The sequence below is a fragment of the Carica papaya genome, chromosome 3 (genome assembly GCF_054855325.1).
Source record: "Carica papaya isolate Zhongbai chromosome 3, ASM5485532v1, whole genome shotgun sequence".
Classification (NCBI taxonomy): Eukaryota; Viridiplantae; Streptophyta; class Magnoliopsida; order Brassicales; family Caricaceae; genus Carica; species Carica papaya.
In genome coordinates this window covers 33,301,270-33,328,379 of record NC_142311.1, presented here as the reverse complement: position 1 = coordinate 33,328,379, position 27,110 = coordinate 33,301,270, and the positions used below count along the sequence as shown (strand labels likewise).

The following is a 27,110-nucleotide window of genomic DNA, read 5'->3' as shown; positions in this document are numbered from 1 at the left end:
CAAAAATATTTTCTTTTCTCAAAAATATATTTTAGATCATTTTATTACAAAAATATTTCTTTTTAATTATTAAAATTTAATGAGTTCATATTATAATATTATTTTATTTTCAAATAATTGTATTAATCAAAATTTGTACAATTTAATTAATAAAATATTAAAATAGAGAGTAATTTTTATGATAAAATTAAATAAAATAATCCCAATACAATTATAGGATTAAAAAAAGGAAAGAGAAATTTAATATTTCGGTTACAATTGTATTTTAATTTTTCTATTCACTTGTAGTAGTAAACACGTTTTACTCTTTCCTAAATTCAGAATTTTCATTTGAATTTAAATAAAATAAAAAATATGTCAATTATATTTTAAATTTAATAAATTACAATTTATAAATTATAATATTATTTAGACTAAATGTTAATTATTTTTATTAAAAATATAATAAATTCGTTAAATTTTAATAAAAATTAATAAAAAATTTATTTTTTACTAGTATATAATTATAACTTTCCTTAAAGCAACAGTAATTATCAAACCATTTTTAGTTTTGAACCAAATTAAAATCTAAAACTCTGTTTTCAATCAATCAAGAGTACTTGCCTACCATATACTGATGGAATATATACATCAATATGTATATATATATAATACATATAAGAAAAAACAAGGCAACAAAGGAAAAGGTGTTGAAATAACTTCACTTATTATCTTAAAAAATCCTCCCAATGACAAAGAATAATACAACAAAAACAAATTATATTTGGGTTGGGCAGTATATAGACTTTCACTAGAAAAGTAGTATATATATTGCTTGTAATATTCGGCGAGGTATTGAGAAAATCCCATGTATGATTTAAACATAAACTAAAGTTTTTTCATTACCTGATATAAACTGTCACGACTGGATATATATATATATTTGAAGGGACTCTTTCTATACAACATCATCCTGCCAGATCTCAAACTTCACTCCTCAGCCACCACGGGGACGAGCATTATTACCTAATACATCCTCGTCATGCCGTATTGAACAGTCCCGACTTTCCTGTGTGCAGCCACGCTTGCTGCGCCAGCCATACCAATCCCACCGTATTGAGCTTTTGCCTGTAACAAGTTGGTGTCTATCACAATTCTGTCGTCGACATTTTCAACCTTGTTTACTCCCGCCCTCGTCGTGAAAAATGGATTGGAGTCGATGTTTATAGCTACGTCGGGGGAAAATTTTGTAGCCATTCCGCATTGAGTAACTTGTTTTGCTTGTGAGGATACGTCCCTCTCAGGCTCCGCCGTTGATCTTTCTTGCTTCCCAATTACGGACTTGCGGTAACAGTAAGCAGAAGGAACAGCTTGAGAAGGAACAACAGCACTCCTAATGAATGATCTTGGATCATAGGTGTCTCTCATAATGCCTCCATTTTCATATGGTACAACCGGCCCTACGACCTTACCTGGTTTGCCTGAAGGAAAAGACAAGTTGCTTTCAGGTTTATATAATTGCATAAATTTCCTCTTTCTTTTCACCAGAAAGAGGAGAATTTTTGCTAAGAGAGAGAGTTTACCCAAGGGTATTCTTTGCGGCGCCAGCAAGGTTCCCTGTAGAACCCCATCATTTTCTCGGGGATTCTTATTATACACATCATCTGTAGCCTGCCGGTCTCTGAAGGAAACAGCATTCGGCTGCTCTCTCAGGGCAATTGTAGTTGAATGTACTAGTGTTGACCTGCAAAAATAAACAACACTTACTCCATCTTACATATCAAAATCTATTTATTTTCCAATATGTCCTTACTTGATGCTCATAAAAGTTGCAGAAATTTTAGAATTGTTCGCCTAATTCATTTCTCATATCATGACATCTCACTTTAGTCTTAATTTGCCGAGACATAATGAAAGCTAATAGTCATGGAAAGTGTTCCCAAGTACTTGTAACTATCAAGAGATGTCAGAGTTGGAAGCTAATAAAGTATAAAAGAAAGTTGAATGCTACTAATATATAAAAAGCAAAGTGAAATGAGGATGAGACCGCAGACACTTATTAAAAATAGCTACCTAGGAAGAGAAGCATGTTTTCTGTCAAGTGGGATCACTGGCCCAATTTTACCACCATTTTCCTCAAGATGTGCAAACTGCTTTCTGAATTTATCAACAGCACTGCATACAAAGTATGCTTCAAAAATTATACGAGATGCAAAAAGATTCAAATTAAAGTAGATGATTTTAACTACAGAAACATTATGGTAAAAGTTAGAACCTTGGATAAAGAAAATTAGTCCTTTCAGATCCATTTAAGTAATCTTTAAGAAGCTGAGGATGGTATTCCAATATCTCCCGGAAAATTAACTCCCTTATGTCCTCTTTTGTGACTCTTCTTCTCTCAAACTCAAACTCCATTTTTGTAATTGGTTGACAGGAAGGCTCCCTCTCAACTTTCGCAAGCCCCTTAAAGTAAGGATCAGCAAGTGCCTGATGATAGGCCAGAACAAATTAAATCCATGAATCATGGAAGCAGCAGTCAAAGAAAGATACGCAAAATTTTACAGATAGCAAATCGGCAAAAGTCTGATGAACAAGTAATTGAAAAAATTGAGATGAACCTCTTCAGCAGTTGGCCGGTCTTTTGGATCAAAGGCAAGCAACTTCTCCAACAATCGTAGAGCCAAAGGATCTGCATTTGGAAATTTTTGTTCAAATGGCACAGGCTGTTTTTTCCTCATGCTAGTTAAGTACCTCCTCGCCTTCTCATTTCGAACCTATAAAGAGAAGAAAAAAGAGACAATTGTCACTAGAATTCTATGTATTTCATCCTTTTTTCAATTTTTAACATGTAGAAATAGCTGTGACGCATCCACAAGAAAGTACGTAAGTGTTTACCCGAGAGATGGTATCTAGTGAAGGTGTCCCAAGCAGATCAGTCATCAAATCCAGCTGGTGCACGACATTTTTTCCAGGAAAAAGCGGCTTCCCTGTTAACACCTCAGCAAAGATGCAGCCTATACTCCAAATGTCAATTGCAGGTGTATACTGCAAATCGAAATACCTCCACAAATTATCGTACTTTCATTTCAATACAATTTCACTGATTATCCTATCGCCTTCATTGAAATCATTTTTGCTACTTTTCAATTTAAAAACAAAACATCCCAGAGATCAATAAGCATCATGGAAATATATCTTCTTCTCAACAAGACAAAGATGTAGAACAAATGCTCCTATCTTAATATCGCGAAAAGAATTGATGAACATGTTAACTGAATAAATAAAATAAAAGCATCTCTAGGAGCACCATTTTTTTTAAATAAAAGTGTACTATGGTATCTCTAGAAACACCATACTGACTTCATCTCCCAGAGATAAAATCAAATTAAAACTTCAACCAGAAAACATGTCCACTAAATTAGAAAAACATAGTTTCCTCCAAATAGTTTGCTCTCTACTAGGAAGAAAACAATAACTAGAAACCGAATGATTGCCATACAGCATAGATCCAAAAAGACAAGTAACACAAGCACAGGAGAAGTATTCAACACCAAAGGAACCATAAAGATGCAGAGGAATTTTAGCAGAACCATACCTTAGAATAGAATGATCCACAGAGCTCTGGAGCTCTATACCATCTCGTAGCAACATAGTCCTGTAAATATTCAAACAAAATCTAGTAAGAACGAACTCCAATTAAACAATGATTGATAGAGAAAAATTATATTGACAGTTCAAAAGATTGAAAAAAAGAAGCCCCAAAAAAAAAGAAAAAATAAGATACTCATCATTCATTAGACTAGAACTTAGAACATACCGTCCAAAATATCGTTGTGGGTGTATCACTAAATGCAACCCTTGCTAATCCAAAGTCACATATTTTAAGTTTACAATTTGCATTTGCCAGTATATTTTTTGGCTTCAGATCTCGGTGGTAGACATTTGCTGCAGCAAAGCAAATATCTATTAGATGCATCCCACAATATTTGAAACTCCAGCATGCATGAGGAAACATGAAAGTAATCTTTAAATTAAAGCTGGAAACAGCACCCTGATTTCAAGGAGCAAGCACATTAAAAGAGGAGTGGTTGCTAGACATAATGAAACAGCAAAGAAGATTGACCAAACACAGATTGCTGGCAAACTCAATTAGTTAGAGATGGCAAAAACTCAACAAGAAAACAATTAGAAGGCACATCTGAAGGAGTGGGCAAAAGTTAGATTGTAAACCAGCCTAACAATGGTGATGTTGACATTTTTCTGCAGTTGTGTGTTTCATTTCTGATTATAGAATGGTTGGATAACTTCACATTCAAACGGGAATTATAAAGAGCCAACAGGCAAAAACACAGTTTCATCCCTCATGGTTAAGCCTATTTCAAAACAGAACCATGTTATTTATTTTCTGATTATTAACTAGCACAAAGATTAGACGACAAGTTAACTTACTTAGCTTAATGAGGTGGAAGTCTTGCTTTGCTTTAAAATATCTTTTATGGACAAAGTTCAAAACAAATTCTCTTTTTCTTTACTCATCTTGACAATCAATCATTGATGCAGACAACTGAAATAATAAGATTACTCCCTTTGTCTAATATAAAAATCCAAAGACAGTCATCTGTCACAAAATGAACCAAAAGTTATGTTTTGAAAATGACTAAATCATTAAAGGTGAAAATATGATTTATCCAAAGCCAAAATCAAGGAGAAATTGAAGGGGGGAAGAAAGGTCCAAAGACAAAGAGTACCGATGTGAATATACTTTAATGCACGAAGTAGCTGGTATAGAAAAAACCTTTTTCGAATTAAAAAGTATAAAAGTATATTATAGAGCACCAAAAAGTTATGGCGTTGTTTGCTCAGCTATTGATACTCATAGCAGGGAAAAAAAGGCAATAAAGAAAATACATGATATTTTTGTCCAAACCTTTAATGATTTAGTCATTACTCCCTTTGCCTAAAATAAAAAACCAAAGACAGTCATCTATCTCAAAATGAACCAAAGAGTTATCTTTTGAAAATGACTAAATCATTAAAGGTGAAAATATGATTTATTCAAAACCAAAATCGAGGAGAAATGGAGGGGGGAAAAAAGGTTTGAAGACAAAGAGTACCTGTGTGAATATACTTTAATGCACGAAGTAGCTGGTATAGAAAAAACTGATAGTGCTCTCGTGTCAAGTCATCATTTACTTTGATGACTTGGTGAAGATCTGACTCCATCAGCTCAAAAACAACATAAATATCTTTGAAGTCCCTTCTTGAAGGTGGAAGCATAATGTGCTTAATCTCAACAATGTCAGGATGCCGCAAAAGTCTAAGAAGCTTTATCTCACGAAGAATACGTGCAGCATCAGAGATATGCTCAAAAATATCATGTATTTTCTTTATTGCCACTTTTTCCCCAGTGTGAGTATCAATAGCTGAGCAAACAACACCATAACTGCCTTTCCCAATAACTTCCTGGATTTTATATCTATTGGCGTCACCATATTCCGAAAAAAACTCCATCTCCGCAGAATTCTGTGGCATAAAAAAAGAAAAATTTATATGGGAGTGCTAGCACTTGCTCACGACAAACATGCTTATGGAAACACAAGTGTAAAATGTATTGCCTATGTGTTTTCGTAAGCCAACTTTGGATGAAAAATGACACAAGTACTTGGATCAAGTGCACTATGCCATGCTAACAAGGCAAAGCACAGAAAGAAAGAAAGCAAAACATGGAGAGATGAGACCCAGCAGAGAGTACGAATATTCACTAATAAGCTGTGGAAAGTTTGAAGATGTTTTTCTAGTAAAAGCCTTGGCATACTTTATCAAAACATATTCAATGATCAACTATTTCTCATATATATTCAATAGTACCACAATGTAGCATGTTACAAGAGTATATTGTATAACAAATAAATGCTCCACTTACAAACAGGAATCTAAGTAAAGAAATATCCGACTGTTTGATGTCTAGACTGCAGTATTACAGTTTAGGATAAAGCTTATCTTTTAAACAAGAAACAACACGGAGTGCTTCCAGATCTTCATAAAATTTTATGAACTTACAACCAATTTTAGATATCTGGGATTGTATTAAAAATTTTATCTCAAACAGCATTAAAAGGGATCAGGCTACCACTAAAAGATTTTTAGCGCAGAAAGTGAAAAAACTTAAGCCCAAAAAAAACACATATATGGTACAAGGTCTCAGTTAGATTAAGCGATTTAAAACTCTTAAGGTTCTTCCTTTGATGGAAGACCTCTAAGGTTTTCCTTTTAATAAAAAACCTTTAAGGTTTTCCTATCCCATTAAATGAAAAATTACAACAACATTATCAATCTGTCTTCAAATTAGGAACAAATGGGAAAGGCAGAGAGAGAGAGAATGGAATTTCAAGAAAATTACATTAGATGATCTTCTAATAACCTTTTTAACTTCCTTACAGAAGAAATGAGTATAATGTTAGAATAGTTACTCACAATTCCCTACTCATCCAAGTCTCAGAATGCATGTAAAGAATCAAAATTCAATCACTGGAAAGAGAAATATCAATTTTTCCACAGTAAAAATAACATGGAAATAGGAGAGGTAGTTTTCTTAAGCAAATGAAGAGAACAGCAGAAAGCCCGACGTGGTTCAAAACAAAAGAATATATATCAATATCATGTGTGAACTAAAAGAACTTTATAACGCAGAATCTGATTCAACGACAGAGCAAATGAACGGACGATAATGAATAAAAATAGCATAAAATGAGGTCAGGAATGAGCAAAAGCAGGTAATTCAAGGTATAGCATTCCAGAAAAAGAATAAAACCCTGAAAAGCTATTCATCCAAAACAACAAATTCGCATCGTTATAGATGGATCAAATAATCACTTTTTGAGGAAAAAAAATCTAGATCATCTCTCAGAAAACGAAAATAAATAGAGACCAATCCACCATGAGTGCTGCTTGTCCAGCGAAGATACTCAATCAAAAATAGAATCATCAAACATGAAAAGTCATGAGCTGATTGACAAAAACAAAGTTCATACAAATCCATGACCATTAACATAAAATTTAAGTTTACAAACACCGGAAGGATAACCATAAAGTTTAGAACACGAGGAGGGTCTGAAGAAGAAGGTAATCAAGAAAAGATCAACCACACCTTCTTTCGGTGATCTTGCTGCATCTTTTCTTTTCTTGGCTGCGGAATACAAAACCCCAAATCTCCTCAACAAAAAATGAAACAAAAAGAAAATGAGATATAAAATTCAGTTATCAAAAGCAGGCAGTTCAAGCTGGGCGGTTTAATTAGCAAGAGTAATCAACCACATTTGCCCCATCTACCCCTGCTCCGTATGAAAAGCCCGCAATCCCACCTTATCCTGTTCCTGGAATCCTTGACGCAACATAAAACCCTAACCAGATCCCTCATACACCTTTCCTCCTCTTCCTCCTTCAAACCCTCATTCACCAAATCACCGACACTAACAACAAATACCACCATAAAGCACGGGAAAGCTCTGACAGTTGAGTGATAACAGCTCTTGCATTTCTTTCGGTTCACGTCTTCTCAAGTCACCCTAATCCTGCTCGTATACCACAAACTATATGATTCAATTAAACAAAAACAAGAACAGCTTCGCCGCAAAAACATCCAAATCTAACTCAGGAACATCTTCCTCTCCTTAACTTGCAGAACCGCAGCAAGATCCGAACACCGACAAAACAAGATTTGAAGATGAAAACTCGATAGAGTGGAACAAGGAGAAAAAGAGAACACAAAATTGAAACCGAAATAAATTATAAAAAAAAATAAATGAGAGATTTATGGCTTCAATCTAGCGCCAGCGTATATATACAGATATACATAAGATCACGAAACGCTGCCGTTTCTTACCCAAAACGAAGAAACATAAACGTATGTATACGTATACACTACTGTGTATTTATACGGTCAGCGCGGTTGGTGAAGGCAGTGGCATATTGGTAATTATGTTGGAATAAGAAGGGTAGTTTTGGGAGAGAGAGATTCTTTTAGGAAGATTCTCCATCTGTTCTGGATTCCTTTTATTTATTTATTTATTTATTTATTTATTTATTTTTGTTATTTGCGGTGGGGTGTCCATTTGATTAGCCCCACCGCAAAATATTCCAAGCACCTTAATCTTTACACGTGTCATCTGATCATCTGATTTGGCACACGTGCCACTTTAGAAAATCATTTCTTCACCAAAAATAAAAAAATAATAATAATAACCCCATAAATTCTTAAAATAAAAATTAAAAATCTACTTATGATTATTTGATTTATTTACAATACGAACAAATTATTTACATATTGTATATTAAAATTAAACAAAATAAAATATTTAAATATTCCATTATATATAATTTTATCTCGATTCAAATGAGTAATAAAAATTTTCGAATTATATAATTTATTATTTATAATAATTGATGATGTATTTAATTTACTCATAAAATTTTAATCGTTTTTGTTATTAAAACGGATAGAATCGTAAAATTTAAATTATAAATTATAAGATATAATATACTAAAATAGATACGTAACTCAAAAGTTGACTTAGTGCTAAAAACCAAATCCAACTAGTCAACTTTACTTAAAAAAAAAAAACAACCTTATCCTACTTATATGTTTCATGTGAGGAAGTAATATATACAAACGTATAAAATTTAAAATAAAAATATGTCAAATCATAAGTGTTTAAAATTTTAATATTAAATAAAACAATTCAAAAAAAATATTCACGTAATAAGATGGTGAAGATCAACTTAATGCATAGATTGAAGGCTGAGTGTTAGATAACACAGATCGATAATAAGCGTATCTCGTAAAAAAAATTTCATATTTGAAAATGTATTATATTTAATATGGATATAAGAGATAATAATAAGTGATTAAGATATTTGTAAATCTATTCGAGACAATACGTATTTGAAATGGTGAGTGTTAACAAAGTGGATAACGTGCACCCATCGCTTATGACAATTTACATATCTTGTAAGAAACACTCACATTTCTTGCATTGTTAATATTAAAATGTTCAGTAATAGAATTAGAGATGTCGTAGTATTCAGTGACTATGAAGTATTTTAACAACGGGTAAATTTAAAATTTACTATTGATACGTTTAAAGTCAGAAATTACAATATATAAATATTAAAAAGTATTTTTAATTTTTATTAAAAATTTATATTTAAAATTTCGAAACTCAATTTCACCAAATATAAAGCTTTTTTTTTATTTAATTAAGTTAATAATTTATTTAAAAAAATAACGACGACCCTATTAAAATATTTTTTATTTCAATAAATTTATTTATTAATTAGATAATATATATATATATATATAAATTATAAGACATTAAAAATAATTTTCAAATAAAAACATATATAACTCAAGTTCAAATTCTTTAAAAAAAATTCCATATACCAACCATTAAATCTAATATTTAATAAATTAAATTATTTTTGCTTGCCGCTAACCAGAGTGAGAGCAAACCCAAAGTGCATTAAATCAAGAGTTTACAGCACGTGCGGTTGTTAATAAAAGCCAAAAAGAGAGTTTTGAATGTGAAATTACAGATATACCCTTCGCACACCCCTTCGTATTTTTCAATACGTATATACTGTATAGATACGGTGCCAGCTGGAAAAAATAAAAAATTTAAAAAAAAGTATATACCACGTGGACACGTTAGAGTGGGACCCTCCTCTCGTCGGTGGATCCAACTCACAAGTGTACAAGACACGCGCCTCTTACTTTCTCTTCCCCATGAAAGCTTACCACCTTATCCACAATTAAGAGCGTCGAAGAGACTGCCAAAACGGCACCGTTTCATGGTTTTCATCTCATTTAATTTATAATTTTTTTAAATCAAATACATACAAAATTTCAACTTTATATTTTGTAAATTAGTACGCGGTTTGGCTTATCCATGACCACTGAATTTAATTCTATTATTTAAATTATAAGTATATATAAAATTATCAAATACATTTATTATTATTAGATTTAAATTATTTTCACTTTAATTTAAAATTATATTATTATTATTATTATTTGGGATAAAATTATAAAAGTCAAAGTGGCAATAATAATTTCCCAATTTATTTTTGTACCCCTTAATTCCATATTAATTATTATACGGTACGTGAATCAAACAATTATAAACAGTATATTCACATATATAGATACTATATCCACTCATAATTTATTTTGGCTGTTATAATTGCGTTCACTTTAACTCTATGATTTTCCCCGGTAGGGCCCGTTGATATTTTAAAATAATAATTAAATTAACAACATTAAACTAATAATTAATTTTTATTTTACTTATTTTTAAATAAAATATAATAAAAATTTTCGTTGCAATAAATATTAAAGTTATTACAATAAAATAAATATTGCGCCGGACGGATGACGTGGCAGAAATCTGTCGGCTAAAATTGTACCACGAGGGATCCCACATCGGAGGAGTCGAATCGTTCACGGCTTTAACATTGCCACGTCATGTCCCCGCGCGCACTAGCGAAACAGGAAATTATCAGGTGCGGTAAATCTTAAACTTATCCGCCACGTGTATAAATCCGACTGGTTTAGGATAGACGTAAGTCTTCGAGATTTAGACAAAAGAAAAGTAATGGCAGTGGAACGTAAATAAAAAGAAAGTTGGAGTCTAGTTTGGTAAATTTGTAGGTAGGATTAATAATTTTTAAAATTTAAATTTTTTTTTTTTTTTTTTAAAAAAAACCGAACCAGGGAGAGATGGGTCTTAACGTTGTACTGTTGTGTCGTGGTTGCGTCCACGGACGCCAAATAGAATTCAAATAGAACGGAATTTTGCTGGTTTCCGAATTATTATTTATTATTTATTATTTTTAATTTAATAATTATTTAATTCTTAGAGAGAGAAAATGGAAATGGAGTAGCAGCAGTCTTGAACAGAGAGAGAGAGAGAGAGAGAGAAATTTTTCTGTGAAATTTTCTGTCAATAATAATTTGCTTCCCTCCAATCATTTTCTCTCTGCCTCCTTCTCTGTTTTTTCTCCCCCTCCCCTCGCTCTCTCTTTCTCAGTTCGTCATCTGTGAATTTTTAATTTACTCTTTTCGGGTTTTCTTTAGTTTCTGTCTCTATTTTTCCGGCGAGAGAGGAGGAAGTAGAAGAGTATAAGAAAGAAATATCTCTACTTCTACGAAACTCTCTCACTTCTCTCTTTTCTCTCTCTCTACCCATCTATCTACTTACTGCTGTATAAATACGACTTTGATCAAAGACAAAAGCTTTATTTTAAATCCCCAATTTTTCCTCTCTTAATGGGCTCTTCTTTAACCACCCCTTCTCCTTCTCTAAAGGTATCTTACCTTTCTCTCTTCTTTTTTTTTTTTTTAACTGGGTGTTTGATTTATGCTTCTTTCGTTTCTGGGTTTCGGTTCTTTAAAGTGTAGAATGATTAGTTTGATTCTTTTAAACTTCTTTTGTTTCTTGTAGTTGATTATGGAATGTTGAGTTTTTGGGTTTTAATTGTATCAAGAACCTATGCGTTTATAATTTCTGTTGACTTTTTCAGGACTTCTAGCTGCTAAATTTATGTTTTGTTCGGTTTTGATTTTGCCTTTGGGTGACATTTCGTACGGGTTTTGATCCTTCAGTCACCCCCTAATTTTAGTTGTTGAGTTGATTTTTTTTTTTTTTAGTTTCTTTTTTGTGTTCTTGGTTTGCCATTTCTAAATTTAGTATATTATGGTTGATAATTATCGGTTAATTAATCTAATTTATGTCTGATAGAGTTTAGATTTCTTGCTGATTAAGTTTCAGAGCTGAGGTCTGTCTGATCTTGAGCAGTAGCTTGCTATTTTCTTTGTGTTTACGGATAAGTTAGACAAAAGATTATATCTTAGTATTATTTCGGAAAAAAAAAAAAAGATTATATCTTAGTAAAGAAAACAACCAAATTATGGTCAACAGAGAATAATCAGTTGATGAGTAACGAATAACTTATAAATAATTGATGATGGAACTATATCTGCAAATGGTTGGTCAAGATTTCGAACCGGATAGGTAGAGAGAAAAAATATTGATCTTACTTTGGTAACGTCTTTGGCTTTGGAAATTAACTGATTTCATTTGTGCCATAATTGGAGCTTTGTGCTGTCTTAATGCTCGTGCAAGATTCAGTGCTTACTGCTGTTTATTTGGATTTGTCTCTATTTATAGCTCTTTGATGTCTCGGAAAACATTAAAGAACTTATTTTAGCTTACTGTTCGTAATTTTACTTTAACTGGACTTGCAGTGATTGACTAAATGGAGCAAAATTCAAAGAATTCATTATTAGGTCATTCTGAAGGTGCCTTCTGTTTCCCATCTGATTAAAACAATGGACATGTTATATTTGTTACACCCTTTACTTATCATGTTGATATGTTTATATTTCTAGGTCCATTAACTACTCCATCGATGAATATATCCAGAAAGATTGGAAGTGGTGCATGGGAAACACCTCATGGAACTGATGGGTACCATGCTTCAAGTGATGCAAGCCTGTTTTCTAGCTCACTGCCAGTACTGCCACATGAAAAGTGTATGTATCAGCTGTTTTGAAATGCACAATACAGACAATTTTTGTGCAACACAAATCTCAGGCTTCCTTTTGACAACATGCAGTAAATTTTGCTGAGTTGGAGCCCACTGGTCACTCTGTCGATGAGAGCTCACCTAGCTTAAACAAAATTGACTTAGAAAACGAAGAGAAGGATCCACTTGAAGGTGTTGAACCAAATGCAATCTGGAACTTACTTCCTGATGATGAAGATGAGCTTCTTGCTGGACTAATGGACGATTTTGACTTAAGTGGGTTACCTAATCAGCTGGAGGATTTGGAAGATTATGATCTCTTTGGAAGTGGAGGAGGAATGGAAATGGACTTTGAACCCAAAGAGGGACTTAGCGTTGGTATACCAAAGATTAGCATGTCTGATGGGGTCGCTGCAAATGGAATTGGTCATTATGCCCTTTCCAATGGCGTTGGAACAGTTATAGGAGAGCATCCTTTCGGAGAACATCCCTCGAGGACTTTATTTGTCCGGAATATCAATAGTAATGTGGAAGATTCTGAATTGAGATCTCTATTTGAGGTGTTTTCTCTTTTCCTGATATATCTCGTTTTAGTTGTTAGTTTCTATTTAATGCCTTCTGTTGTTAGTGACCTTTCAGTAGCTTTGGGATTCTTTTAACATAGAAATCCAAACTCACACTTTATTTTGAGAATGTCAATGTGATATTGAGGGATAAATACTGAATCTGGTCTGACATCACTGATTCCCCGTTCTCATGAAATTCCCGTGTTGAGAACTGGATTAACAACAAGTACATTCTCATTGAAAATTTTTCCGAGGAATCTGGCTTGTATTATTTTACTAAAACTGATGGAGAGTGGGGAGAAAGATTAGATATTCAGCTGCTTTCGGGCATCTTTACATGTAAATCAATACATTTCTAGTTTTTAGTTCCTTTATGTGCGTGTCATTACTTAGTATTTAGAGGTTCGTATAGGAACTGAATCGCATTTCTTGGATAATATATGTTGTGTGCTGCTGGTGCACATTAATCAAGTTCCTCAAATAGGCATATATTAGTAGGCCAGATGGTGTTAAGCAACTTTTGTTACAATGCTGAATCATACATTAGACATTTTCTTCTGTATGTTTGCTGATTACTTTTTTTTTATCTGGAAATAAAATATTATATTTTAGTAATTTAGTTGGCCTTGACGGAAGTTGATATATAATCGTGACTGTCCAATCTGGAAAAAGTACTCGCCAAGGTGAATAGTATCAGAGGGGTCTATCTCATGAGATAAATTAGAGCGAGGGAGGGAGAGAAAAGAGGTTTATGAAAATATTATTGCATCTTTTGGCTATCCTCTGCGCATACTCTACCAAAAAGTGGGAAAATATGAGTTGTACTGATGATTTTAATTGGAAAAAGTAATTAAATTGAGAAACTAATTTTCTATTCAGTATATGAAATATTTTTTAGTTTCTATTTCCTAATCCATATAAGTTTATGCAAGAAAATTTGCATATCATTATGTGTATCTATGGTTCTTCAAACTTATAGAGAGCAGTTTCTTAGAAAACAATAAATTAAACTTTTGAATATTTTCGATCAAATTATTTTTTTTTTTACATTCATTTTCGAACTGTTGTTCATTTCAACTATCAAACTTCTACCTTTAAACATATTTAATATAGGAAACGACAACTAAGTAATGCTTTTTTGCACCAAATGCAGCTTAGCATGTCTGTTTTATAGTGTTTTTTTTTTTTTTGAAATAAATGTCTATTTTATAGTGTTATGGTCCATATAACATGCCAAATTGATACTGTGTTTAGATCTTCAATGAATTGCATAATAATTTGGGCTTGGTGGTCTTTTCTTATTCATCTTCTTATTTTTTGATCTTCAAATATCTCTTTCATTTTTATTTTTATAGTCTCAAGCCTTGTTTATGTGAGTGGCTGCATTTTCTTGTAGCAATATGGAGACATCAGAACTTTATACACTGCATGTAAACATAGAGGCTTTGTGATGATATCTTACTATGACATTCGAGCTGCCCGCACTGCAATGCGTGCATTGCAGAATAAGCCCTTAAGACGAAGGAAGTTGGACATTCATTTTTCAATTCCCAAGGTATGAACTAAAAGTTTCTATTCTTTAATTGACAATTTTTTTTTCCATCGACATGTTTTTCAAGCATTGTTCCTTACTGCTCACCAGGATAACCCATCAGAAAAGGATATAAATCAAGGAACTCTTGTAGTTTTTAATTTGGATCCATCAGTATCAAATGATGACCTCCGTCAGATATTTGGTGCTTATGGAGAGGTCAAGGAGGTATAATTTTTCTAGACACTTACCTTATATGCTCCCTTCAGTTGTGCTTGTATGTCTACCAGTTGTGAATTTTCTGTGTAAACAAATGCAGATTCGAGAAACGCCACACAAACGACACCATAAGTTCATAGAATTCTACGATGTTAGAGCTGCAGAGGCAGCTTTAAGAGCATTAAATAGAAGTGACATAGCTGGGAAACGTATAAAGCTTGAACCCAGCCGACCTGGAGGAGCCCGTCGAAAGTAAGTATTGATTTGGTGCCTCTACCTCTATTATTTAGAAAAACTTTGCTTAGACACTAGTTGTTGTTAGAGGTCTTCTCCTTCCTATAGTAGTAAAATAATTTGTTTCCCAAATGCATTTAACAAATGCCACAGTGATGGAGCCCATAAGAGTATTCATTTGGTGTCATGTTTTATCATGCGAGTTTAAGATAATGTTTTATTTAGCAAATACCTTTTTCTTGGCGGAATGACGATGTGAATTTTTAACTTTATTAAATTAAAAATATTCCATATATATATATATATATTATGAACTCCTACTTGAATGAAAAATTTTGGAGTTTTTTTTTTTTATTGAAATAAAAAGTTGGAGATCCCTTTTTTCCTGAATTATTTATAGCTACTTTTTCGATAAATCTTATAGCATTGTACATACTTGGTTATATAAGAAATTTGGAAGTGAGAATGGTTAAAAAGGTTGCAATATTAGCATTGATGCTTCTCTTTACTTCAAAAGCTACGGGAAGTAAAAGAAAAAAGAGAGCATGTTCTTTCCTGTGGACCGACCTCAAAGTCTGTCCAAATGTAAAATAGTTGGTGAAAAGTTTATCTAAGGAAAGAGTGTTAACCAAGGCCCTCTCTCTTCTCCCTCTGTCTTTTTTTTAAATCCTCCTTGTTCTTCTATCCTGTCAACCAAAAATAAAATAAAATCACATCCTTCTTCATCATTCTGCATATCTTCCTTCACAAAAGTAACTTATTGATTGCCTTCGTGTCTTTCTGCCCTCCTAAGGTAGTGAGTAAAAATTGGGGGATGTTTGTTATTGCCATTAAGCAAGAGGAGTATGGTGGGACTATATAACATATATTTTTCTTTTTAACTTGAAAAGAAGCTGCAGAATTCTCACTAAAAACAATATTCAAGATGAGGTACAAGTAATATCTATCACCAATATGTAACTGATCCTGAAACAGTGACCTCAATTTTAATGATGACTTTATACAATTCACATATTTCTGTGATGGGTTTCCCTGAATAGATTTGAAACTGCTGCTGCTTGGAATTATTTCCTGAAACTTGCTTTTACCAAGGATTGTAATAATTTCTTGGTCCTTTACATTACCAAATTGTTGTGAAAAGCACTTTTTAAGCTTAATGCTGTTATAATACTTTCATGCAAAGAAAATTTGTTGCAGCAAGGATCTCTGGTGAATGTTCAATGAAGATTCTGATATCTTGTAGCTCTGCAGTTTTTGATGCCTCTCTATTTGCTTGGCATGTATTCTAGTGATTTATTCTGATATCATGTTTATATTCTATACTTAAGCCTTTTTGCTGCATGCATCATTTTATAGTAGTTAACAGATCAATCTGCTTTTACATTTAGCTTAATGCAACAATTAAGTCAAGAGTTGGAACGAGATGAAGCTCAAGGTTTCAGGCATCAAGTAGGTTCACCAGTGGCCAACTCTCCACCCGGTAAGCATTAACTGCTTTTTTGTCTTTACGAGCTCAGCAATCTTTTTCTCCTATGTTATTGTGCATTTCTGTTGGACAATTTGGTTATTGGCTGAATTTGTGGCATCCTGATGGCAGGAAGCTGGGCGCACTTTGGTAGTCCGGTTGAACATAATCCTTTGCATGCTTTTAGCAACTCTCCTGGTCAAGGAACTTTGAGCCCTGTAAGCAGCAATAGTTTGCCTGGGTTAGCTTCAATTCTTCCATCTCATCTATCTAGTTCTCCAAAAATCGCACCTATTGGCAAGGATCAAGGACGGACTAGCCATGCTAGTGACATACTTGTTAACAGCGGATCAATGCTTGGTGCAGCATATCAGCCATCTCTCACTTTTAATGAGCAAAAATTAAATGCTGGCTCCGGGCCCATGTCTGCTTTTGCTGAATCGAATTCTAAGTCATCAGGAATTGGAACATTATCTGGCCCTCAGTTTCTCTGGGGAAGTCCCACTCCTTATAATGAGCGTGCCAGTTCTGCATGGCCAACATCATCTGTGGGGCACTCATTTTCGTCTGGAAGACAAGGTTTTCCATATTCCAGTCGGCAAGGTTCTTTCCTTGGTACACATCATGTTGGATCGGCTCCCTCTGGTATTCCTCTTGATCGACGTTTTGGCTACTTCCCGGAGTCGCCAGATACTTCCTTCATGAGCCCTGTTGGATTTGGGGGGATGAGCCTAAATCGTAACAATGGAAGTTATATGATGAATATTGGTCATCATGCTGCTATAAGTTCCGGCATCAGTCTTCCAGGAAATGTGGCTGAAAATGGTTCCCCTAGTTTTAGAATGATGTCAGTGCCAAGACATGGTACTATGTTCCCTGCAAATGGTTCTTATCCAGGACCAGGAACATCCAGCAATGAAGGATTCATGGAACGTGGTCGGACTCGGCGGGTCGAGAATAGCAGTAATCAGATTGACAGCAAGAAGCAATATCAGCTTGATTTGGAAAAAATCATTAGTGGTGAAGATACTAGGACTACATTAATGATTAAAAACATCCCTAATAAGTATGAATAATTTATTGATGAAATGTAAAACTATTGTGACACTATGTAGTTAGGAGAGAGGAGCTTGACTTCTTTTCTATGTTCTGTTTTTCAAGGTACACTTCAAAGATGCTGCTGGCTGCTATTGATGAAAATCACTGTGGTGCTTATGATTTTCTCTACTTGCCTATTGATTTTAAGGTACTTGGAAACTGGAAATGACTGATGGTTTTGTTTCTTCTTCAAGTTGAGTTGCTGCTGATTGTTAGGCTTATCTGGTTGCAGAATAAGTGCAATGTGGGTTATGCTTTTATCAACATGGTGTCTCCATCGCACATCATTTCCTTTTACCAGGTGCTGTAACTTTTCTCATCTCAAACAGTTGGAGCTACTACAGGCTAGAGTTCCTTGTAAAATCTTATATACAACAAAAACAAAATAAGTTGCTTGTTGGTCTTACATATTTTCTTATTGTGGATCATTGGTTTTTATGTGAGTCTTCACTCTCTTGGACATGATTTTTTGGCACCATTTTCCAATATCAGAGTGATTAAACCTATATGCTTTCTTCAAACTCAATTATGGAAAAATGTACAGGCTTTTAATGGAAAAAAATGGGAGAAATTCAATAGTGAGAAAGTTGCGTCATTGGCATATGCACGGATCCAGGGGAAGGCAGCTCTTGTGACTCACTTCCAGAATTCAAGCCTGATGAATGAGGACAAGAGATGCCGGCCTATCCTCTTTCATTCAGAAGGTGAAGGGGCTGGTGATCAGGTAACATTTTTTAGTTAATTCTGGTAATGGCTCTTCTTATTGTGAGCCAAGTAGTTGTGTGTTTGTGCTCGGCAAATGGAGACTGTTTTGACGAGATTTCAAAGAGAAGAAAATGGCCTCTAAAATCTATGGAAAGCTTGGTCTTCTGTCACACCCCTAAACTACTTGACTAAAGTGTAAAAAGCAAGAGTTGAACTTTGTGTACTTGTGACACTGCAGGAACATTTGCTATCGGGAAATTTGAACATATGCATTCGACAACCAGATGGGTCGTACTGTGGAGATTCATTGGAGAGCCCGAAGGGCAATCCCGATGACCGGGCAGAGAACGATTAACGTGTGTGCGTTTTGTAAGTCCACTCTCAATCTTTGAATTATAATGGGATTGGAGTTCTAACCGTGATATAGGTAAATTTGAAGTGTATAAATGTGGAGGAGAGAGGTTGTTTGTGTTGTAGGTAGATTTTGTGGTTATGAGAATAACTATGATAAAAATGGTGCCGGGTTTTGGCTGGGACTAAATGACATACATGGTCTTGTACAGATACACTGTTTCTGTTTGTGAAGTTCCTTATTCATGTTACTGGTGAAGGAAAATCTCCTTAATGAAAATATTTGTCATTGTCTTTTTGATTTTCTAGTTAAGATATTTCGTGTGGTTTTTTTTTCCTGCCACTTTCATTTGTAAGGTTTTTTTTTTGACCTTTTTCAATTCTTAAGTATGCATAAAAGTATAGATATCCAGTTATATATAATTATGGCTGTGCTGTCATTTGGTTCTCCATCCTATCTTATCGAATAAATACATATATTATTATATTGACAATCTGTCAGAAAGTCATAAATGAATAAATCATCCAAGCATTTAAGTTGTCTCAAGTTGCCTCCTTTCCTGCAATTTCAAAGCTATGGTCAGACTTACAAAGAATGTGATCTGGGTTTCTTCTTAAGAGGTAAATGAAAGATATTATTTGTTGTGGGATGGTATATACATACATATATATGAATGTGAAGAATGGGGAAACAAGCAAAGAGAATAACCCATGAGCTCTATCATACAGACATATATATATATATATATATGTGTGTATGATACCCATTTAAGATATATTCAATTAATAATCCTACCTACCACCATTTGCCTGCAAGGAAAGGGTAAATTATGGTAAAAGTTGTATAAAAATGGTTTTGTCTTTCATTATAACAAAATTAAGGTTAGTGTTGGATGAATGAAGAACAAAAGATCAAAAAAATGACAGATTCTGACCATCGATTTCTCAACTTTGGACACAAGGACAGCGATCTAGAAGAGTATTTCCGACAATTTCCACGACGTTCCATAGCAACATAGGGCGATTCGATTGAAATATTCATGCATAAGTTTTCATACTCAAATTCTGCATTTATAAACTTATCATAAAGGGTTTTTCTTGAAGATTAATCTCAAATTTTCTATCCTCTTCCTCTTGAAAATTTCTTTTTATCTCGATTTCTTTCTCTGCTTCTATTCTCTCGGCCTTCTAACTCTTTTTCTCTCTTTCTTTTTTCTTAAATTCGAAACACATACATCATAAATCCAAACCATACATCAAGTTCGTAACATTACCCTCCAAATTTACCTCTTTCTTGAACAATTTAATAGACTGTCAGCAACAATCTAACCAAGCGATCCTTTCACTTCTCTTGAACAAGTGAACAATCCGTGCATATTCATGCATAGTACAATGGTGAAAATTTGAGTCGTAAAATTATTACACAATTAGCTGAAGAGATTATTATTAGCATTTTCTGAGCCAGCCCTTCAAATCAAATCTGCAGAGCTTCTGCAATTGATCCTGCAAGGCTCAATACTTCAAAAGGAGCTCTATTTCCTATCGCCTTCACAGTTTGTGGACAAGAATCAGTTATCCAGAAGTATTCAAATGCCTTTTCCGAGCCTTCTGAAAATCCGATCACATCTCAATCAGATCGTTGAATTAAGAAGAAGAAAAATAATTGTAGTCGGCCAAGTGTCAGTGGTTCGTATAGATTACAACAATCCATCACAAAGCCAGGTCAATGGTTTGTATAGACTATAACAACCGACTGCTTACCATTATTCTGGTGCATAAACCGCTCCCATGAGTGCTTAGGAAAAACACCGTGAGTGACATAAGCACTCACTTTCACAGCACCATGAGCTGCCAGAACTTTCTGTACATCAAAGCCAAAATAGCAGATTTAAACAATTTCTTAAAAAGTACATAACCAGGTCGTATGCTCCTTATTTATGCCAAAAAAAAAGTTGTCAGTTAACTAACTAATAATCACAACAATGATCTGGAAGATGACTTCCAGCAAATTACAATCTCACATCTAGTAAAACCATAGCAAATAAAGAATGACGAAGGGGGGCCACTATTGGAATATTAGGATGATTTTGAAAATAATCCGAAAACATCTGGTGTATAGATAGTTCACCGAGAATATTAACAGCACTAAACCATAGAAAACAAGAAATCACCATGGCATTTGGAAAATCACATGTTAGTCCAAATTCTTTTGCCTTATTCAAAAGGTTAAGAATTATCAAGACCCAGAAAAAGTGACCCTTCTTGTAATTGAGTTCAATCATCAGAATCTTAAAAAAAGGCAAGCACCTCGCAATAATAATCTCTGAACCATGGTGGAATCATACATGGCTTTTCAAACTTCTCAATAGCCCGCAATATATACAATGTTTTAACAAGTAAATAGCAAGGAAGATCATTTGGAGCTTATACCTGGCATTCAATAAGAGTACCTCCAGATTGTACTAAATCATCAACAATGACTACATGATAACCAGCTGGATTTCCCTCCTTGAGCCGAACTATTCTCTTGTCATCTTCACGAACCTTGGTGCACACCACCTGCCATTTACATAGTACCCAGTATGACAAAAGGTGACCACACTGATATATTTTGTTCATTCAAAGGAAAACTCAAACGAACCACAGGAAACTCATCCAGCAGTTTGTGGAAACGCTTCCAAGCTCCATCATCCGGAAAAGCAACTACTATCTGGGGGATGAAATTTCATATAATTGAAGGAAATAAGTAACGGACAAAGAGAGTACATACCTACAGAACCTCATAATACAATTAATATATTATCATGAAGGAAATAATGATAACCCAACTAACGATCACCGAAACAAGAACATTTTTACGGAGATAGGATATAGTAATGCTGTTCACTGACATTGTTAGCATCAGCAAGCTGTTGTAGTCGTTTCTTTAAAAGAGGAATTCCAGTCTCAAACAAAGGCAAAACATGATCACCGAAGTAAAATCTTTCCTGCATGAGGATAAAAAAAAAAACCATTAACAAATGAGTAACGAGTAAAGCAAACATTATAAAAGTCCACAAAAATGATCAACGGACAAAAAGTAAGAACTTTTTCTACCTTTAAGTAATACCACCCATAATTATATCAAGGAGTAGATTGTTGACAACTGTTGTAAAAATTAATCCCAATCACGCCCACAATCATACAAAGTAAGATTTACATAGTTCAGCAGAGACACTGGTTAGGTGTGCACAAAGCATCATGCATATAAGATTCATATCAAATTCTCATGTTCCGGAAAATGTCAGGAAATAACCATCATGAAACGAGAAGATAGTAGCGGCTCCAGGAGTAAGTAAAAACCTGTAGAGCATGTATATCATAGATAACTAAACTAGTTGGGCCACCCCTTGATATTGGAATATTTGACAAAATCCTTGCCATGGTAAAAGCAGTTGCTACATCCCCCTCTTCTTCCATTCGCTCAAAGGAGCCAGTGGGAAAGAAAGGCAACACCAAAGTGAAGGAAGCAACAAAGAGCCGAGGTAGTAAATATATGACAGATATCTGTTCAAAGATAACTGCTGGCGAGCTGAAGGATGCAAGAAAAGCAACATGTTGACCTCTGATATCATGTGCATTGTTTATATAGAGGTTTGGGAATCCATCAGCAAAATTCCTGACACACAAAGAACTTATCATTTCTACACTTGAGACAATTTAAATGCTTGGATGATTTATTTATTTACTGACTTTCTAACTGATTGTTAATATAATAATTTATGTACTTATTTGATAGGATAGGACGGAAAACCAAATAACAGCACAGCCATAATCAAATTACACTTTCACCTTTTTAACTTTATTTCAATTGCAAATCCAACCCCTTGTGAGTTCATATATAATTGGATATCTATAACTTTATGCATATTTGAGATTGAATAAGTAAAAAATTAGAAAATAATAGCTTAAAAGATTATTAATTTCACTTAAAAATAACCTTACAAATGAAAGTGACAGCAAAAAAAATCACATGAATTGTCTTACTAGAAAAACAAAAAGACAATAACAAACATTTTCATTTAGGAGATTTCCTTCACCAGTAACATGAACAAGGAACTTCACAAACAGAAACATCGTGTCTGTACAAAACCATGTATGTCATTTAGTCTCAGCCAAAACCCGGCACCACTTTTATCATAGTTATTCTCATAACCACAAAATCTGCCTACATCACAAACAACCTCTCTCCTCCATATTTATACACTTCAAATTTACCTATATCACGGTTAGCACTCCAATCCCATTATAATTCATAGATTGAGAGTGGACTTACAAAACACACACACGTTAATCGTTCTCTGCCTTGTCATCGGGATTGCCCTTCGGGGTTTCCAATGAATCTCCAAAATTCCCAAAGTAGAATATGCATTATATGCAATGTGTACCCAACAATAAAAACTTGCACACAACTGCAAAAACCTCTCTTCAGTTTCCGGTATTGAAAAACTAAAAAAAAAAAAGATTCAAAACTGCTCATTTTCTAAAACTGGTGCAACAAGAAAATTTTGTAGTCAACTTCCTCATCAGGGTTGTTAATTTCTAATTTGATTTACATTTCAAATTAGTTAGAAAGCTGATTTCAGGGCAAGCATAACGACTTCATCAGGAGAAAATATCACTAGAACTGAGATAACTTCCTCTGAGCATAGACAATTGCATTATACAAGTTCCCAATAGTGGAAAGCTATCGCCATGTAATCAACTAAGAGAAAATAAATGTTAGGGATTCTATGATATCATCTTCTGACATAAATTTAACCAAAAATATATATAAAACCGGATCATCATAGTGTAATTAAGCATAAACTGCATGACCCATACTGCTATTATGAAAAAACAAAGCATAAACAGGATAGAACAATGGCTTGATGAAATTTTTCATCAAGATGCTGAGCAATTCAGCATTCCACAAGCAAACTAATATGCTCAGTCCTTATACCTAAAGAAGAAAAAACAGAAATTATAAGAATAAAGCTCCCATCTTTATTTTAAATACCAAAGAAAAATTTCGTTTTGACTCAAACCCACCAACCAGATTTCTATGCAGTCACAGATGCTTGATTTCCACATCATACCCAGAAAACGAATGCGCACAATACATGTTCTTACAAAAACAAAGAAAAAAAAAGCAAGACCACATAATGAAAATAAAAAAATTAGTAGAAAGGATGAAAATGAAAAGTAAAACAGGGGTGAGAAAGGAAGTAAAGAAGCAAACAGAAGAATCCATGGGTTTGAATAAAGTTATGGAGATAAAGAAAGGGTAGAGGGACCTCCAGTTGATAGATTGAAGAGTGATGAGGTCGGATTGAGCGGCGATTTTCCGAGCGAGCTCTTCGCAGTCCAAGCAATAGAAGAGATGCACCTTCTTCTTCTGCGTCACAGACACGGTCTTGCTGTTTTCTTCCATTTTAGACTCACACTGAAACAGTAAACAGGGCTTTGAAGGAGACACTGAATTTACGAGGCAGACGTCAAGCTTTTGTAGACTTCAAAGTCCTGTTCTTCTTTTAATTCTGATCAGATTATGAAATTAATCTCTGAAAAATTTATTATCATTTAATTTTTAATATTTAACTTATTTTTATTTTTAATAAAAAATTGAAATTATGTATAAATATTTAAAAAATATTTTAATATAAAATAAAAGGTTTAAAGTAAATAAAAAAATCAAAATAAATTAAAAGAAAAATATTAATTAATTAATAAAAATAAATAATTATGAGTGACATAATTATAAAGTGAATTAATATTATTATGTTTTAAATTTTAACCAGTTTTATTTTATTTAATTTTTACCTCCACAGTGTAAACACTTCACCATCATGCTTCCTCATGATGATTAAGTGTTAAAAAAATCAATTTATTTCAATAATAAATAGATTAAATAAATTCATTTGAAAAAGAAATAATTTTTTAAAAAAAACTAACATTAAAGATTATATTTTGAAAATAATTTTTATTTATGTGATAAAAAAATATTCGGATAATATAATATTTAAGATAAATTATTAAATTAGTTCTTAAAATTTAATATTTATTCAAATTTTATTCATCATTTTTTTAAAATATGATTCTTATTGTTTTGTATTTATCTAAATGTTTAATTTTTTTTTTCTTATTTTTGATATATATTTTTAAAGTGAAAATATATTTAAATATGATATAATATTTAAGACAAATTATACTTGTTACAATTTTATTTATAATATTTTTTAATGTAATACCCGAAATTAATTTGTTATATTCAAAATTTATTATTATTTAATGTAAAATTAGGAAAAAATAGGTGAAAAATGAAATTGAAAATAATTTAAAAAAAGATGAGTGAAAATTTAGGTTCTAAATATAGCTTCCAATTGCCAAAAGAGGTACAATTTTTTTAATTCGCTCGAAATTCAATTTCAAACACCCCCATGGTTAATTCAAAGCAAAAAGACTGGAGGATTTCGCCGGAAACCGCGGATAAAGCTCAACAGCACCGCCGCAGGAAAAAACAAAAATTACCTTAGATGAGACCCTTTCTAATTTTCGTTTCGTATAATTTTTTCATAATTATAATCACTATTCCTTTTTCTATAGGTTGACAGAAACAAAACACCCAACCGTGAAGGTGAGCTGGCGAAACTACCGCACTGGAAAACTCTGCCGCTAGTAAACTTCAGTTTTTTGACTTTTTCTCGGCCAACCGAAACCCCTGAACATATTTTTTCGCAGAGATGGGTACAAAACAGGCCGAAAACGATCAAGTTGAGGCAAACAGCCGTTGTGGGCAGTGGTGCCGTCGCCGGAGCATGACGAAGCTGTCGTGCCGGAATTTCAGAATTGGCTAAAAGGAGTTTCTAACATTGATTTGGGTTTTTTGGAGTATTTCTAAGTACTTGATATGTGTTTTAATTCTCGAAGGAAAATTCAAGAATCCTGGGGACCACCAGTAGGCGCAACTGAAAGTTTAGCATCTCGAACATTAATTTGAGTAAAAATCTCTCACATTATTTTCTGTTATGGAATTGAAATCTAATTATAAATAATACAGTATTTTGCGTGATTTAGAAATATCGATAATTAAAAGTTACTAATGGAGACTAAACTGATTATTTATTACTATTTATTATGTTTTAATTGATTGATTGATTTTACAGTTTCGAATGCATAATAATATATTAGAATTGGTATGAGAATTCGTTTGTGTTCCTTAATACATGTATTGCTTGTTTTGTATGGTTCACAATTAAATTAGAAAACTGAAAAATTAAATGTAAACGAAAAATTATTTGATTGACTGACTGAATGAATGATAGCCTTATTTGATATTTTATGAGATGGTGGCGGATCGAGTACATAGGGAACTCTAACGTGAACGTTGCCTCATACCGGGCGGAGTACGGAGGATTAGTACTTTGGTGCTCATACCGGACAAAGTATGAGGACGACTCGTTTCACCTTCATACCAGACGAGATATTGATGGATGATATTTTGGTACTCATAACGGACAGAGTATATGGACGGCTAGTTCATTGAAAAAGTTGAATAAGGATTCACGCGTAATGAGGACATCCCTATGGACTTCCATAGATATCACTAGGTTGGTTAAAATGGAAAGTTGTTGTTTTGATTAATTGAATATGAGATTATGATATTGTTACATTATCGCCTTCATAGGTCAATTTTGAAAATTTCGATACGGTAAATGTACAATAAATGATTTTATTTATGATAAATGAACTTACTTAAATTAAGAGTTCCATTAGTCGTTTTTATAATTTTTACCAATCTTTATTTCTGTATCGGTGAGTAGTATGACATTCTTGCTGAGTTAGTGTAGCTCACTCTTTCATTAACCATTTCAGATTAAGAGTACCAAGATCCAGATCCCGATCCACAAGAGAATTGCGAGTAGGACGTTCAGTTTGTTTACATTTTGTTTATTTATTTGATAATTAGTTGTTCCTTTAGAAGAGTTATTCCCGTAATCCTATTGGGTATTCCGAATTATTGTGTGAGGAATGTAAATATTAACGTTATTATTTCTCTTATGCACTTAATTTATAATTTACTTCTTTACAAGTTTCGGGTCGTTATATTTAATATAATTTTTATTATTTTTTATTTGTTCAAAGTTTAATTTTTTTTTTATTTTTAATATATTTTAATAACTTAAAATTAGGAATTCCTTATGTGCATACATACATACCATCATGTATTTCAATAAACAAATTTCATTAATTTTCGATTAATAAGGAAATTTCCCTGGCCAACATAATGCAAAACAACCATATATATACATATATATGTACATATATATAAATGAATATATATACTTGGGATGAATATATT

The 27,110-nt window shown here is 33.3% G+C and overlaps 3 protein-coding genes across 3 annotated transcripts; 1 reads left to right on the top strand and 2 right to left on the bottom strand.

The window, feature by feature from the left end:
• Nucleotides 1–687: 687 nt before the first annotated feature.
• MPK20 (MAP kinase 20) lies at nucleotides 688–7,793 on the bottom strand. Its single transcript, XM_022042672.2, has 10 exons — nucleotides 7,127–7,793; nucleotides 5,094–5,502; nucleotides 3,797–3,924; nucleotides 3,575–3,634; nucleotides 2,875–3,024; nucleotides 2,598–2,753; nucleotides 2,255–2,466; nucleotides 2,053–2,154; nucleotides 1,563–1,723; nucleotides 688–1,460 (listed from the first exon to the last, which is right to left on the bottom strand). Exons 1-10 carry the CDS (start codon nucleotides 7,148–7,150, stop codon nucleotides 1,006–1,008), a joined length of 1,857 nt encoding a protein of 618 aa, XP_021898364.2. The 5' UTR covers nucleotides 7,151–7,793; the 3' UTR covers nucleotides 688–1,005.
• Nucleotides 7,794–10,900: 3,107 nt separating this feature from the next.
• On the top strand, nucleotides 10,901–19,043 carry ML2 (MEI2-like 2). The gene is made up of 13 exons (XM_022042671.2): nucleotides 10,901–11,341; nucleotides 12,281–12,334; nucleotides 12,425–12,568; nucleotides 12,652–13,121; nucleotides 14,524–14,682; nucleotides 14,770–14,886; nucleotides 14,978–15,129; nucleotides 16,500–16,591; nucleotides 16,709–17,642; nucleotides 17,738–17,822; nucleotides 17,907–17,975; nucleotides 18,219–18,398; nucleotides 18,618–19,043. Exons 2-13 carry the CDS (start codon nucleotides 12,292–12,294, stop codon nucleotides 18,732–18,734), a joined length of 2,562 nt encoding a protein of 853 aa, XP_021898363.2. The 5' UTR covers nucleotides 10,901–11,341; nucleotides 12,281–12,291; the 3' UTR covers nucleotides 18,735–19,043.
• Nucleotides 19,044–20,000: 957 nt separating this feature from the next.
• On the bottom strand, nucleotides 20,001–24,282 carry LOC110815078 (Phosphoribosyltransferase family protein). The gene is made up of 7 exons (XM_022042735.2): nucleotides 24,046–24,282; nucleotides 22,073–22,388; nucleotides 21,622–21,717; nucleotides 21,372–21,440; nucleotides 21,161–21,289; nucleotides 20,492–20,591; nucleotides 20,001–20,338 (listed from the first exon to the last, which is right to left on the bottom strand). The coding sequence occupies exons 1-7, from the start codon at nucleotides 24,180–24,182 to the stop codon at nucleotides 20,205–20,207; spliced, it is 981 nt and encodes a 326-aa protein (XP_021898427.1). The 5' UTR covers nucleotides 24,183–24,282; the 3' UTR covers nucleotides 20,001–20,204.
• Nucleotides 24,283–27,110: the final 2,828 nt, after the last annotated feature.

Excerpts from the sequence above, each read along its gene's own strand:
- ML2 (XM_022042671.2), top strand. The coding sequence starts at position 12,292 with ATGGAGCAAAATTCAAAGAATTCATTATTAGGTCATTCTGAAG. Across the intron at positions 14,887-14,977 it reads CTTATGGAGAGGTCAAGGAG|ATTCGAGAAACGCCACACAA; the intron begins GTATAATTTTTC and ends AAACAAATGCAG. Across the intron at positions 17,643-17,737 it reads ATTAAAAACATCCCTAATAA|GTACACTTCAAAGATGCTGC; the intron begins GTATGAATAATT and ends CTGTTTTTCAAG.
- LOC110815078 (XM_022042735.2), bottom strand. The coding sequence starts at position 24,182 with ATGGAAGAAAACAGCAAGACCGTGTCTGTGACGCAGAAGAAGAAGGTG. Across the intron at positions 21,718-22,072 it reads ATGATATACATGCTCTACAG|GAAAGATTTTACTTCGGTGA; the intron begins GTTTTTACTTAC and ends ATCCTCATGCAG. Across the intron at positions 21,441-21,621 it reads AGCTTGCTGATGCTAACAAT|ATAGTAGTTGCTTTTCCGGA; the intron begins GTCAGTGAACAG and ends TTCATCCCCCAG.
- MPK20 (XM_022042672.2), bottom strand. The coding sequence starts at position 7,150 with ATGCAGCAAGATCACCGAAAGAAG. Across the intron at positions 2,754-2,874 it reads CACTAGATACCATCTCTCGG|GTTCGAAATGAGAAGGCGAG; the intron begins GTAAACACTTAC and ends TTCTCTTTATAG. Across the intron at positions 2,155-2,254 it reads ACTAATTTTCTTTATCCAAG|TGCTGTTGATAAATTCAGAA; the intron begins GTTCTAACTTTT and ends CTTTGTATGCAG.